This window comes from Urocampus carinirostris, chromosome 10 (genome assembly GCF_059441175.1).
Source record: "Urocampus carinirostris isolate Australia breed hairy pipefish chromosome 10, RoL_Ucar_1.0, whole genome shotgun sequence".
Classification (NCBI taxonomy): Eukaryota; Metazoa; Chordata; class Actinopteri; order Syngnathiformes; family Syngnathidae; genus Urocampus; species Urocampus carinirostris.
In genome coordinates, this window is record NC_142358.1 from 35,128,601 (window position 1) to 35,145,212 (window position 16,612).

At 37.7% G+C, this 16,612-nt stretch overlaps 1 protein-coding gene across 2 annotated transcripts in view; it reads right to left on the reverse strand.

The window, feature by feature from the left end:
• Nucleotides 1-16,612, reverse strand: part of ets1 (ETS proto-oncogene 1, transcription factor) — a 46,993-nt gene that overhangs the window by 6,934 nt on the left and 23,447 nt on the right. For both annotated transcript variants that reach the window (XM_088345157.1, XM_088345156.1), the window contains 2 exons: nt 15,253-15,513; nt 8,350-8,468 (listed from right to left, as the gene is read on the reverse strand). In XM_088345157.1, coding sequence (XP_088201283.1) covers nt 8,350-8,468; nt 15,253-15,513 — 380 coding nt within the window. The remainder of the gene's footprint in view (nt 1-8,349; nt 8,469-15,252; nt 15,514-16,612) is intronic.

Genomic DNA, 16,612 nt, shown 5'->3' on the forward strand with positions numbered 1-16,612 from the left:
GAAGAGTGGAAGATAAATTAGTCAGTTATACAATTAAAATGTATATCCATGCTGTATATTTGGACTGGTGAAAAATTACAGCTTTGTTGGATATTAAAAAAAGTTTGTGCGAGTCATTAATCTTGGTGTGGCACACTGATTTACAAGGAAATTTAAAAGCGGCACTCCACGCCAAAAAGGTTGCTGACCCCTGCTCCTGAGGATAAGCGGCGAAGATAATGGATGGATGAAAATACATTTTTTTTTTTTTTTTGGTTTGAACAAATTTATTGACACTAAAAACAGAAAACAATCATGACAATCTCAACAGCAATTAAGCACATTCACAATATTATATTCCAATATTACGTTTTTAACAGCAAACACAAAGTGAGGTTTGAACAAACCTTCTCGAAAATCAAACATATTCACAATTTCATTATATAACATCTTTGTTATTGTCAATAGATCCGTCCAGGCCAAAGTCGATTGTCCTCGGTCTGAACAAATCCACTGACACCAACAGCAGCAAAACAGCCATCAAGCATATTCACAATTTTTTTATATTTGACAATATGACGTGACGATATGACGTTTTAACATTTTTTCCTGACATTTCCAACATCAATTAAACAATTTCAGAGTTATTTTCTTTTAACAGTAGTTAACCAGCGTGTAAAAGGCAATACTGTTGTGCAAGGGCATAGCTCTGCCATCCCACCCTCCCAAGCAGCATTCTTCCAGTCCTCTGTGTGGGTCCTTTCCCTTCTGCGTGGGTCCTCTCCCTTCTGGGTTCCACAACCCAGGCCGTTGCTGCAGGGACTCCCACAGCGTAGCTCCGGCTCCCCCCTCCGGGTGGGTACAGACGAGTCTTCTTTATGGCTGCGTCCTAGGCCCGCCGCTCGCAGATTGTATGGTATCTGCAGCCATTTGGAGCACAGCCACGGGGGGGGATCTGCCTGCACCTCCATACCAGCAGGTTTCTGGAGGTCCAGATGGCGTCCTTGATGGCGGCGAGAGTGAGCCAGTCCCTGGCAAAGTCGTTCCGATGCCTCCTCGACCGACTCACCCCGTAAAGCACGTACTGTGCATCAGGGACCTCTCCTGCTGGCAAGTCCGGGAACTTTCCTAGTTGTTCGGCCATTGTCCACAAGACCTTGGCAGCGCTGCACTCACAAAAAAGGTGCCTCACCGACTCCTGGGCGCCACAGCCAGGTCGAGGGCACGTCGAAGTCGCTGACATTCCTCGGTGGTGCATTACAGCTCTGACTGGGAGAACTTCATGAGCCACCATCCATGACAAGTCTCGTAGTCTGTTTGGGAGGGCAGGATGATTGACGTTGCTCCAAACCGTTGTGGATTCGCCAAACGCAAGCCCCCGCACAGGGCTTACTGTAGCTCGCTCTTGCACAATAGCAATAAGGGCCCTGTGGTTTTGCAAAGCGTGACATTCTTGTGCTTCCAAATCAAACTTCTTCAAAAAAACCCGAATAAAGAGATGTGTTGGCGGCAAGTTAAATGAAACTGGAATCAAACGATTGTTTGGTACAAGCTTTAGCTTCCGCAAATATGAGCCCATCCAAAACCGGGTCATTGCTTGACTTTTCGGGTTGTTGGGTGGGCCCACAGCGTTTTGGAAGTGGAGAGAGACATATTTGCTTCCCAGGAAAAGCTGGAGGTCAGGCACTCCTTTCCCCCCTTTTTCCTTTTTCTTTTTCATTGTATCTCTTTTTATCCTTTCCCACTTTGAGCCCCAGACAAAGCGAAAGATGGCTCGGTCCAGTTGTAACAGCACGTTTCTTTTAGGCATAAAAATTAAACTGATTGACAAAAGCATTGGGAGGATGATCGCTTTGATGATTAGGACCTTCCCCTCTATTGTCAGTTTTCTTAGTGACCAAAAAACAAGTTTTTGCTTAACTTTCCTTGTCACGTCATCCCAGTTGGTCTCGCCTCCTCCATCCGCATTGAATTTTATCCCTAGGATTTTCTGGTCTGTCTTTAACACCGTCAGCGGGAGTCCTGCCTTTTCTGTCTCTTTCCACATTCCATAAAACTTCACTTGTGATTTTTCTCTATTTAGCCTTGACCCAGACGCCCTCCCAAACAGGTCAGTCAAGTCAAGGGCTCTTTCAACAGATGCGCGGTCAGTACACAAAATATTAAAATCATCCATGTACAAAACACACTTGGTAATTTGTCCCCCACTTCCTGGGATATTGATGCCTTCGACAAATCTATCTTTTCTTAACATTTGTGCCAAAGGTTCAATGCAAAGAACATAGAGAAGGGGAGACATAGGGCAACCTTGACGTACACCGCAGTTGATCTCGATTGCTTCTGATAAATTCCCGTTAATCATGAATTTGCTGTAGATGTCTCGGTATAGCAGTCCTACCCAATTGATGTATTTTTGGGGAAAACCACATTTTTGCAATACCCTGAAGAGGTATTGGTGCGAGACTCGATCAAAGGCTTTTTCAAAGTCTAGGTTTAGGACCGCTAGTCGCATGTTTCTGTCTCTTGCATAACAAATGGTGTCACGGATCAGCATGAGACTGTCGCTGATCTTCCTTCCCACAATGGCACAGGTTTGGTCTGGATCAACCAAGTCTCCCAAGACAACAGACATTCGTGTTGCTAGAAGCTTGCTGAAAATTTTACAGTCCACGTTTAAAAGCGTTATGGGTCGCCAGTTTTTTAAGTCAATTTTGTCTCCTTTTTTGTGCAATAGAGTAACTATCCCGATTCTGAAACTGTCTGGCATATGGTCTCGACTGGAAAATTCGTTAAAAACAGTTAACAGATCTGGTGCTAAAATATCCCAAAAAGTCCGGTAAAATTCGAGGTTGAGTCCGTCCTCCCCGGGTGATTTGCCTTTTTTTATAGTCTTTATGCAATCATTCAGTTGGTCTAGGGTAAAGTCCGATGTTAAAAAGGGGTCTTGACGCACTGATCTTGAAATATGATCTAATACATGCCCCATTTCATTCTCATATGTTTCTTTCTTTTCAAATAATTTTTTGTAGTAGTCTTCGACCAATCTGGTTATTTCACTACTTTCCTTTGTTATTTGCCCGTTTTCGTTTTGAAGTTTAAAAATCCCCTCATTTTTGCCCATAATTTTTTTAAAAAAGTAGCGTGTACATTTTTCCCCTTCTTCTATTTCTCTTTCTCTGCTTCTTATTATGATGCCTTTGCTCTTTATTTCCGCCAAAGCGTTTAGTTCTTGTTTGGTTTCTTTGATTTCATCATTAAAGTCCATCCCCTTTTCTGTTAGGATGAAATAGCGTTGGAGTCTTCTTTGTAGTCCCGACATGCGTTTCATCTCTTTGAGTTTCTTGTTTTTCCCTGCATTTTTAAAAAAGGTCTGTGTTCGTTTCTTTGTCATTTCCCACCATTGTGCTCGTGAATCATACGAGTCTTGAAGGGTCTGCCAGTCTTTGTACAGCTCCCTGTATTGTGCGGCTAGAGCCTCATCCTCCAGCAGGGAGCAGTTTAACTTCCACAAACCCTTCCCAACAGTCATACCTGAAGGAAATGAGAAAGAGCAGGACAGTAGCAAGTGATCCGAAAAAAAAACTGGAATTAATCTTGCATCACTCTGTGCTAAACCCCTCGTAAATATGTAGTCTATTCGAGAGGCTCTGGCATTGTCACTACTGAACCAGGTGAAGCCCTCCTCTCCTGGATGTATGGATTTGAAACAGTCCACCAGTTTAAATGTCCGGCACATGTCTTGTAATAAAGTTGATGTTTTATCTACTTTAAACTCCTCATCATTCCTCTTTCTATCCTTCCTACTTAAGATGCAATTAAAATCTCCTCCCACGATTAGTGGTTGATGGCCTAGCATATGCGACTGGATGTCCTCTAAAAGTTCGTACCTGAGTTGTCTGTCGGCATGGCCGTATATGTTAATGAGGTTAAAATCATTCCCTATATAAGAAAGTCTTGCTAAGATTGCGCGTCCGTCTCTCATCACAGTACTCCCCTTTATGATGAGTTGAGGGTTGTTTATTAAAATGGCTACCCCATCGTTACGGTTTTCATTCGAGCCACTCCATAATGACGGATATGGCCAAATCTCTTCCCACTGTTTATAATTTTTTAGAAAGGGGATGCAGCATTCCTGTAGTAAAAACACATCCGTTCTGATAGTTTTTAAGAACGATAAAACACTGTGAGCCTTAACCTTTGATCTCACACTTCTCACATTGATAGTAGAGAATGTAATGTTCATAATTGTTGTAAAAGTATTTAAACTAGTTAGACAAAACTGGGGGATCTGAGTCCATTCTTTGGTGATCATCGAGATCATCGAGAGTGTCACCTGTGTCAGACACATCACTTAAGAGTAGTACCTCATTTTGAGACTCACCGGGGAAAACTCTGGGACCCTCTGACTCTCTGTCTGTGGTTCCAGGTCTTCCCCTTTTTTCTGGGTTAGGGGGTGAGCCAGAGGACCTATCAAGGGGTCTCTTACTTCCTTGCCCACTAAGGGTCAGGTTTTTTCCCTCCCCGACTTCCTCCGTCTCAACTTCATACAGTTCCCTTGTGGGCTTATTCACCGGCAATCGGCTTTCTTCTAAATCTCTTATCTTTGTTTCTGGTTTTTTCACCCCTCCCAATTTTGTCTTACTTTTACTCCTCTTTCCAGTGCCCGTATGGGTTTTTGGAGAGTCATTCGCCTTTTCGATTTGTTTGTCTTCTCCAAATCCCGGCAATGGCGTAGCAAACAAATTTGCTAATTTGAACTCTCTTCCAGGCCCTTCCTGATTAATATGTGTTTTCGGAGTGGCAGTTGCTTTTTCTATTCGTTTGTCATGTCCAAATTCAGGTATTTTATGAGAAATCGAATTAGAATTTCCAGGTTCTTCCTGTTTCAATTTTGATTCTCTGGTCTCTGCTCCAGGGGTTTTGGTAGGTACATCTGTTTTTTCAATTTGTTTGTCTTGTCCAATTTCTTTGTGCATTTCTTGATCAATTTCATTGGGTATTTCCATAACTTTATTCATTTCCTGTTCATCTTCATTGGGTATTTCTATAACTTCATTAATTTCTTGTTCATTTTCATTTTGTATTTCCATGACTTTATTAATTTCATTGTCTTTGTTATCTTTATTCACTTCATTGTCTTTGTGACATTTATTCATTTCATTATCTATGTTGTCTGACATCATTTCATTGTCTTTGTTGTCTTTGTTAACTGCCTTCCTAGCTTTCAATTTGTTAGCAAACGAATTCGGGCAGTTTCTAAAGAGGTGATTCGTTTCTCCACAGAGATTGCATTTTCTGCTATTGCTACATTCCTCAAAGGAATGTCCAATTGTTCTGCACTTTCCACAAAAAATTCGATCACATACCTCAGCCAGATGCCCATGCTCACCACATTTGCGACAGAGTTTCGGTTGCCCTTGATAGTGGATAAAGCCACGGTTTTCCCCCAGGAATATAGTCGACGGAATTTGTTTCAGTCCCTGAAAGCCCTGAGGATCTTGCCGTAGTTGGACTGGTACCCTCCAGGCACCATTCCAATAGCCTTTCTCACACCTCACCTTCATAGCCTGGCCTTTTACTGAGCAGTATCTACTCAACCAATAACAGACGTCATCAGCACTGATCATTTCACTAAACATTCTAACAACGACAATCTTGTTAGTATTATCAGTCAGCTTCTCCACTGTAAATCCTGAAAACTGGGACCTCACTCCCTCAAAGCGATTCCAAAACTCTTGATAAAGAGCTGCCGTTTCAAAACTCACATCAAAGCCTTTGCCAGAAGTCATTTTTATGACAGCATGTACCTCCTCCTTTTTAAACTTCAGAATCTTTTCAACAAACTTGTTAATAAAATCCGTCCTTGACATTCCCTCCGAAATTGCCACAACATCTTTGAGCAAGAATCTCACGCAGTTACGTCTCCGCCCGCCGGTATAATGCCCGGCCATGGCAGGACTCGGATGCTTTACTTCTAACTATGTTAAAATGGTTAGAATTGTAAAATTAATAATTAACAATACTCTTAAAACCGACGCCAATGACAGTATAAACGCATAGAACGAGCAGTGCTAACCTGATGCGTCCACCATCAACCGCACATCCTACTGCATGTTACTTGAATAATCAATAAAGTGGCAATCGAAAGGAACACCCTTTGTAAAGCACAAACATAGCTTGTTACTTTTGTGTGTTTTTTCTGTTGCTGCTAAATGTTACTGCACTTCTTTTCATTGCACTATATTTGAATGCACTGTACTTTTTATTCACGGACATTGCACTACGATTATAACTACGGCCAGTCTCTAAGCAGTATGTTGTAAATCTGTTTTTTCCCCATCTTTTATCCTGATAGTCTTTTATTTATGTTTTTCTCTTCAAAGTCTTTATTTAATGTTTACCCTGGAGGCCATGTCCAATGTCATCGCATACAATGTTTCACAGCATTAATTTCATTGACAACAAAGACAATTCAGTTCTGTTAAATTTACATTAAAGCCTCCCCAATAAATTGTGTTGAAATCCCCTAATCCAGAACATACTGAAACAGTGATAAATAGTTCAAAAAATAAAGTGAATGATATTGTAATGTTTAATCAAATATTTTGTCGGCAAAGATAAAAATAATGATTTCCTTTTCCTTTTAATTCAATTTTTAGTATTTTTTCTTGAAAAGGAAACATCCCTGTTCATCTATTGGAGTGTTTTGGAGGTCTGATGTGGTGTTTTTAGTTTATTATTATTTTTATGTTACTATTTTTACCCATTCTGTGTGTGACTTTGATGTTTTGTTATCTTGGGTTGGGAGTGGTGATTTTCTTATTGTATATTTAATGTTTTTATCTGTGTCTGATACATTCAGGACAAATACATTTTTAGTTGGGATTATTTCCCCCAGTTTTACGAGGGTTTAAAATATAGCAAGATTAAAAAAAAAAATCCCACAAAAAGGAGAAAAATATTTGACCGGTGCGGTCAGAATGTATTACAGTGGTACTTTTACTTACACATGTCTCTACATACGAAAGTTTCAGGTTAAGAAGTACCCGAACGGGAAAATATTGCCTCTAGATACGAAGTCACAAATACAGTACACGCTGCTATTCGCCGCTCCCAGTTTCCCGAATGCAAACAAACTGGCTATCGCTTCAAATCCAGCCACCAGAGCACATGCATGCTAAAACATACTATTCCTGTCACCGTCACAGTTCAGAGTTCACAGAAGAGGAGGAGGGTTTCTGGCAAGATGCATCCATTATTAAATCAGCCCAAATTAAAGTTAGTTTAGTAAAATTGTATGAAGTTTGTGGAAAGGAATCACCCGTAAAAAGTGTTGACAAGTCAGGCTATCGATGTCTGCTTCACGCATTTCCGATGGATTGTCAAAAGCCAGCATAAGCAGACGTCATTGGTTCTGTTTTTAAAGAACAGTAAGGCAAAAAAGGTAAATGAATACCTTATTTCCTTTATTCTTTGATTTTTTTACATTGGGTGCCTCTCGTTATATGTTTATTGTGTGGTAATAAAATATTAACATGAATTCGTTCGGTGTTCTAATGCTCTTTTATGATTAATCGGTAACATATACTGTACTTTTGCGGGGCTTGGAACAGATTTGCACATTTACATAGAAAATGCATCCGTACTAAGTATTCAGGTTGCAAAGATACTCCCGGAACAAATTAAATTTGTAAGTATAGAGGTGTAAATTCTGTTGCTGTATATTCCAAGAATGTGGACAATTTGCACTGTGTGCATGATCATTTTTTTTATGTTTTTAATACTGGACACTTGCAAATGAAATTGCATTGGATGCTAGGGTTGTTAGTTATTTTGACTATAATGCAATGTTTACATCCCGGTCACTAGTAGCCAGTTATGTTGCTTTTCTTTGATAACCACACCCTTTGAGGCAGATCTGCTTTTCGTGACCTCGGAGTTAGCAAAACAAAAAGGTTCAGGGGAGCAACTTTTAGAACAGATGTAACCATTCTTATATTTTTCTACAGTCCTCTTCTGTTCTTCTTGCAAGCTCAAAATGCATTGATGTCTTCACTCCTTGATTTGGGTGTCTACTAAACTATAAATGTATCATTGACAAATAAACAAAATTATACAGAGCCTCAAGGACATGAGTAGCAAACAAGTCTGCTCCAAAAATAGTCTACATTGCATCGGACATAAAGACATCCAAGAATAGCCCTTTTCAAAGTGTCTAATGTGACAGGTAGGCAGTAACACATTTTACAATTACAGCCCTGAAACCGAACAAGAATTGTTTCCAAGTAAAAGCAGCGTTTGTTCATGTGGTTAACGACTTAGGACCTCCCGGCGGGTGTGCCAGTGAGCGGAGGGGTCGCGACCTCTCACCTCGTCGGGGTCGGAGAGCTTGAACTCCCAGCCGTCGCCTGTCCAGCTGATGAAGGACTGGCAAGACTTGTCGGTCAGTAGCTCCAGGAGAAACTGCCACAGCTGGATGGGGCCTGTGCCTGCAAAGCAAATGTGGTTCTCATTTTGAACACGGGTCGATTGATTAAATTCTTCTTTTAAAGCTATTACAAAATCTGCAGTCACAATTTAGGTCAAATGGCCGTATTTTCTGCATAAAGCGCACCAAATTATAATCAGGGTTGGGTAGGGTTACTTTAACTTGATTACTTTCAATTACTTTTGGATTACTCCAATACCAAATATGCTAATAAAAGACAAAATAAACTAAATATGAATAAAATTATGACTCACAACACGTGGTAAGCTTTCTCTCCTAGCTTTGATCTCCGGCAAAACCAACATAAAATGCGACAGAAACAAAATGAAAATAAATCCAAACAGCTTGCCAACATCATTTTTGCCGTTCCATGTATTCCGTTACTCCCTAAGCCTGCACAAAACTTAGTCATTTTATCCATATTTAGTTTCTTTTGTCTTTTATTAGCATATTTGGTATTGGAGTTATCCAAAAGTAATTGAAAGTAATCAAGTTAAAGTAACCCTACCCAACCCTGATTATAATGCATAGTTATCATATTTTAACACCAGTCGGACGGATAACATATGAAAAGGCTTTGCAATCTCATTATCATTCTAGTTTAATTCATTTTTCCATAAACACCGTTTTGCATAGTGCATTCTGATATGTTAAACAGTTTCTCCACTTTTTCACCTGTGCGTCCATTAATTCTAAGTTTACAAAAATAGCTTGTATAGTATATCGTTAAAAGACTTTGTGTTTCTGTCTTTCGCAACTTTACTGATATTGAGCTCAAATCCCGTTGCATACAATTTAATGCAATTTCAATCAAATGAGAAACCATACTGTAAAACCTCATGTAATAACAAACATATTACTGTATGCTTTTCTGATTGTATCCACCGCATTCTGCAGGGTTTAAGGCGTACCGGGGTTATCGGGTATATATATATTCAAATTTCTCTCCAAATTAGTTATTTCGGCGCGTCTTAAAGTCTGAAAAATCTGGTACTAGTCCCTATGTCCTACATTTTAGTATTCATACATCTTCACAACAATGACGTTTATTTCGACTAATATGCACCAACGACAAAGAGGAGTCGCAAAATGAAGAAGGTGCAGAACAATGTAGGCCTTGTGCTTCTTTTATGCATGACTTAAATATTTATATGGGTCAGAAGGATGTTAAAGTAAACCTTCTGAAGCAGCCGGATCTAAACGAAGGAAACCCATGTCCTCCTTTTTGAGTATTCATTCATCTCGTAGTGGCCTGCTTCATACTTGATGTCATACTTAAACGTAACTTCGACAATGCAAAAAACAAAAAAAAGTATTAATCTTTTCTATCCATTGGCATAAATCTTTGTAAATTTTAATTATTTTTATTATTTTTTAATGAGTAACGTTTTAAATGGCACACAAGTTAGTTCTCATTTGAAGCCGTTTTTAACACTGATTTTCTTGTACCACTGATACTTTTGTGAATTTAAATGATATACAGTAATCCCTTGTTATAACGTGGTTTCCTTTTCACATCTTCTCTACTTCACAGATTTCCATTGTGTATTGTGTTCTGCATTCTTAATGGCTAGACCGTCTCCAAGCCTACTATTATTTGACAGTACAAAATATTTGTACTTTATACAGTACTTTTATTTGTTAAAAAAACAATTACACCAGTAAAAGGGTTTGTTTATGTGTATAATTGAGTATACACTTTCGCCGAGTACAGGTTCGTTTTGAACATTCAAAAAAAAAAAAATTAAGCCTAAGCCTACTTATTTTCCTTTTTTCAAATTCAACTACAAATGCATTTATATCGATACAAAAGAAAATAAAGGCCTAAAAGTGTGTGATACTATATAAATTATTTTAGATATTTCTGATTTAAAGAATAACTCTTTTGTGTGTCTTTTTTGTTTATCATATCACCGCAGGTTTTTTTTTTCTTATTTTAACTTAACTTTCCTGTTTTGTAATTTATTTCCAAAAGTATTTGTATTGAATTAGAAATATTTAAAATTAGCAAAGTGTTGTTACCTGCCAAGTAGGGATGTTTTGCTCATTTTTTTCTTGTCAAAAGGTGGGGTGCATCGTTTGAGGTGTTGAAAGTTAAATCTATCCATCGATTATCATCCGCTTGGTCGAGGGGCGAAAGTTGGATATCTTCTCAATTAAGTATGTGTAAACAATGCTCCAATAAGTTCAAAGAGCCCTTTATGCTTATTTTCCACTGCTCTTATCTTACTTTTAGCAAAACAGTTCGGGGCAGAACACATTAGGTCAGAGAAATGGGTAGTGCTGAAAAATGAAACAATGCTTTTATGTCAGTGAAGCATGAACCCACAAAAGAAGGTAATTCAAGTGTGTCCAAGAAATGCACGTACTTGCATGTGCATTATAAACGAACTCACTGAGGCTGCAATAATGACATGCCAGGAGAAAATGGCAGCGAGTCAAAAAGTTCAAAACTGTGGAACTCCTTTAAAGTAAAAAAAAAAAATTATAATAAATTTTTATATATATATATATATATATATATATATATATATATAAATCATTTGAGTCAATGGTGTCCCAATTGAATTTGTTGTGATGCAGAGCCCAAATTGTAATTGTACATGCAATGTAAAACCAAAAGAAAAAGAACAATTGAGGGCAGATATGTGGAAATTATTTTTGCAAAAACAGAACACAGAGCGTAACAAAAGAAAGAAGCCTGGTTTCATGTCTGTGCTTAGCTTGACGCCACACTTTGATGTTGCGGCTTGTCAACCTACACACTAACCGACCTACTGCGGGGGCGTAAGTTTTCAAATGACACCTGCCTATATGCATTATACCTCCACAGCATAAAAACAAAAAAAAGAAGGGACAGCAACCAATGGAAAAAAAAGCCAAAAGCGTCTTTGCAAAAAGCATCCAAAAGCGTTCGGGGGAAAAAAAAAAGCATGTGGGTTTCGCGCCAAAGCTTGACATGACATTTGTGAGCATGCGGCATGTGTTGGAGAGCAGTAAGAATGCAAATGGAGCCAACACTGGCGGCTCTTGTTAGCGGCCAAGACTCGCATTCCAACGTCTGCAGCCGCAACAGCGAGGTCCTTCACCAGCGACGGTCGCTCTCGTGCATAAAACGCAGACTGCATTTTTATGAAAAGAAACACGCTTCCAAAAATATCATACAATGGCCTTGCACTGAATGGCGTTTCAGTGGAGCCTCACATTAGTGGCGCTCTCTCAGTATGTGACCTACCCAAATGGAAAATTTCATCCATTATAGTTGAACTGGGTAGAAAATGCCCAATGGAGTCATTATGCTTATTTAAAGCAGTGTTTTTCAACCAGTGTGCGAGGGCACACTAGTCTGCCGTGAGACCTTGTCTAGAGTGCCGCTGGAATTTGCCCAATCTTATCTTTCCAAAAAATCAGGCCATTATTCAGTATTTTTGCTTTCTTCAGATGAGGAACAGTAATAGTCATCCATATCAGTAGGTGGCAGTAGATTTCTATATACTAATTATCTGCTAATGAGGTAGCACTGTACATTTAATAACTTAAATTTGTTTAACAAAGCGGTTTAAGATTGCACTGTAAAAAATAAAAACATAAATAAAGCACATTGTTCTTTTTTATTTTAAGTATTATTTTCTTCTTTTTATATACTAATTACCTTCTTATGAGGTAGTACAGTAAAATATTTGACATGACTTCATCTTCAAACATTTTCGACCGACGGTGCGCCCCGGAACTTTTTATAAATAAAAGTGTCCCTTGGTTCAAAAAGGGTTGAAAAACACTGCTTTTAAGGATAATAAGGTCAAAATAATTGTACCATTGAGTAATTACTTATTTTAATTTTCACAACTTGAACTTTTGATGAAACTACAAAAGCGGTTGTACTTGGTACTGCTAAATTTTCACTTAGTAGCAAAACACAGAATTTACTCACATCCTTTTTAATTACATCCCAGACAGAACACCATTTACATGTTTATTCCAGAGTGCTATATGTAATCTCATTGTAAACAATGTTGACTGCGTTGTTATCAGTGACGATAAGGACAGATCTCATTTAAATTCAGATCATTTGAAATCATGTAAAGTAAGACGGTGACTCAAAATAGGTCATCAGTAGTTGCATGACTATGACATGTAAAAAACATATTAAATTCACTAAAAACTTGAGTCTAGAACTATATTTTAATTAGAACATTTCAAATAAAAAAAAATGACCATTTTCATTTTTGGTTCCAGTCATGGAAAATTCAGTATTTTAAACAAATTTGTCAGTCGAGTTGTTCCAAAATGTACTTTTGACTACCTCAAAATCAATTCTCTGAATGATTAATTACACTTTTGAACTATTTGTTCTTGTAAAAGTTGAATTCAAATGTGTTTTAAAAATACAACACTGCAATTTACTTAACATGTTAAAAAAAGAGCATTGCATTCCATTGGCAGAATTTTTGGCCCATTTAAAAATAAGAAAAAAAACCCGGCAAATGTATTTAACAAGGTAAAAGGTAGATAATTTAAGTTATTTTGAGTATTATAAGTAAACCACCTTAATTTTATTGAGAATAATTATTCACCATCTGCATGAGATATTTGTGCCCATTAAAAGTATTACAGTTCTCACATGAGTGAGGAAATATCAATTGTGTACAGAAATGAAGTAAAACTTTAGTGACCCAGTGGCATTTCATTTTGCTCATTTTAAATATATTTTTCTTTGTTTACATTATTTAAAGATTTTGTGTAAAACAAGTAAAATATGCTTTTTTTTTTTAATGATTTAATTAAATCATTTTTAAAATAAAAATTTGAAAAGCAATACATTAAATGAAAAAAGTTAAGCATTCTTATTTAAAATAGTATTTCTATTTTCCTGGGAAAAACATGATACTTAAATTACAAACAAAATGCAGTTTGAGCTAGAATAGCTTTTAGGTGTTTGTTTATATAGAAGTTAGAGAGCAATATGTGATAACCCAAGAGCCTAGAAAATGGTATTACTTTTACACAGGATTCTTAGGTCTTAAAGAAAAGTTGAATTCAATACTTTTTAAGTCGTTTGGAATCAATTTTAAGACCAACTCGAAGAAAAAACACAATTGAAACAAAACGCAAAACAATAAAAACGCCATCAACAAACATTTAGTTGTTTTCTTTTTAAATCACATTTTGGTCCAGGTGAAAAAAGGCCTTATTTTTAGAACAAATTTGATGCCTTTTAAGACTTTTCAAGGATCCGCGGGAACCCTGATTACAGTACAGAACCGCAACGACCAATTCCAGGTTTAGTTTTTTCTTAGATTAAGTAGTTATAAACTGTACAAGGCGTACATTGAGAAAAACCAGATACATTTGTGCTGCGTTTGCATCAGAGGAAGTTTGACATTATCTGTTCCCGAAAATGCCACAAGAGATGATGTGATAATCTGACCTGCACTGTTTTTGCGCAAGGGCAGGCCTAATTTCAGTTTCAGTGGCGTTGCTACGACAACCTGGAAAATGTAGGTTGAGATGCGGGCTGCAGATTATAAAGCGGCGGATCAGAAGTGAACAACAGACAAAGGCGCACACGCGAGAATGAAAAAGAAAACGACTAGACATGCATTTGGTGTTTTGCGCACGAGTCGGGTTAATTTTATTTCTTGGTAAGGCATCTGTATCTATGGGTACTCTTTGACAAAGCCGTCTTTGACAAGAATAAAGGGGTCTTGTGCAAAAGCAAGGGGGTTTAAATGGATTATATATTACTGTATTTTCTGCACTGTAAGGTGCACCCCATTTTTTCATATACATTGCACAATGGACTATATGGTGCATGGAATTAAAACTACAGTAAGAGTCAGGGTTGCAAAAAATAAAATAACAATATTTGTGCATAATTGAAATATATCACCAATCACTATTGTATACCATTGGATGAAACCGGCTCGCTACTCGGAGGGCGCCTGATCCTATCCACTACACTATTAGGGATACAGACGGTGCGATATCACTCTCATTATCACACTATTTTTAGTCATGGTATAAAATTGTTGATGCGATCATTAGGGTGGGTCATGAGAATATTGTCAGACATTAAACATGTCTGTGGTGCAGAATAGGTTAAGGACCACTGAAATACAGTATTGTATCACAGACTCAAAAAGTCCTTACAAAGCGCACGATATTCTGAAATGAATGGAGAAAAATGCAATGTGGGAAGTAATTCAGCCACCCTAAAAGAAATAAAAGGATAGCCGCACATGTTGCAAATGTTTATCACTTACATTGCTTAGTTTGAGCTGAGAAATAGTGTGACAAAATTTGATAACAATTTTCTAATCAATTTCTGTTTTCTCATTTCTATAACATCTTTTACTGTGAACATTTGCACATGTTTTTAATTCGAAACTTCCATATTGTATATTTATATTTTTTCTTCTTCTTTAGACTTTGCTGCTATTTGTATTGTGACTTATCTATTGCATGTTTCAACGTGGGAAAGAGGAAATCATTTCATCTGTGCTGTATGTTGGGCAATAGTATATGTCACAATAAAGTTGAAGTTAAGGTTAGCTGAAAAATATTTTGATAATGACCTCAGACTCAATGTCTCTTCATGTTTCATCCGTATCCCTAGTTGTCTAGTGGATAGGATCTTGCCCTCATGAATTATGGTATAGTATATAATCATATTAAGTATTATAGTACGGAAAATCCGGTACTTATTGCACTATGAAGTTAATGTTACAGACCCAGTGTTAGAATATAATAAATTCTTGTTGAACTCTTCTTGGTAAGGAACTCACCTGTGTATCCTGCAAGTGCCGCTGCCGGTATGACGGGTTTGTCTTTGCAGTGGTCCGAGCGTTCCCTCACGTAGTCCTTGAAGGTGCCCTTGGGCTTGTGCCCGTGCAACGGCGTGGGGTAATCCTCAGAGTCGAAGCTGTCGTACGAAGGTACCCGCTGTAAACTGCTGAACGAAGACTGGCTGCTCCAAGATTGCGTCAGGCGGTCGCAGCTCTCGAAGCTCTCGATACTCTCGAAAGAGTCCTGGCCGCCGAGTTTACCTACACACGAAGGAAAGATTTGTTTAGAGGTGTTGCAGCAATCGTAATCTGATCATTTGTTTAATTACCGTTATTTATACCTGCATAACGTGCATTTTTTTATTGCCAAAAAAAAGAGAACTCAGTTTGGGTACGTGTCAAACACCAGGCTTCAGGTAGTAGTACGTCAACGTATTTGACCAATGATTGATCGGTAGAAAAATATTACAAACCACAATTGCACAGCATTTGATACAACGGAATTCGAACCTGGATCACAGTGGTGAGACCACTGCTTCTTTACCACTTAAGTTAGGGTGACATCATCACACTGTTTTTACTCACGGTACCATGGTGTTGAATACGTGGGGCCATAATTAAAATAATTTATTGACATCGTAAACTATTAAATCAATACCAAAATAAAACATATAATGTATTTATTTAATGTCTTTCAAAGTCTGATTGAGTGTCAATCATAATTGTTCTCAACACAACCATGTGACCTACAATGCTTAGACTATTGATAAATTGATTCAAATAAGGGAAAGTACATGAACTTTCATATAAACATGCATTTTTTTAAATATCTGGAGGTAAGTTTGAGAAATTAGCATTTATTTTACATAGTATGAATCTTACTTATAAGAAGCTGAGACAATGGTCTGCTATCTTGCTGCTACACCAGGCAAACCTTTTTCAATTGGAGTTTCTTTTTGTTACTTATTAGCGCAAAGGGCAACTAGTTTAATTTATAAAATAACTGATCTTGTCACCATGTTTTTACTACTATAATTAATGGAAGTAGATTAAATAAACAAAGTCGACCATTAAATTTATTATTAACAGAAAATCACAATGACCCAGCACTGGTGAGCTATTTTTAGAACAGTTCCGTGGGCACATCAGCTGTCCTAAGGGCACCTCATAAATAATCTTAAAACTTGGACCATAAGGCGCAACTAATCATAAGCCGCACCTAATATATTTTTAAAAGAAAAACAATTTTGTACATGAGCCGCATGTGCCCACATTAAAACACTGGATATTTACAAATCTTAGTCTTGTTTTCCATTATGAAACATAATATAAAAACTGTAGTATTTATGGTGAGAGTTGG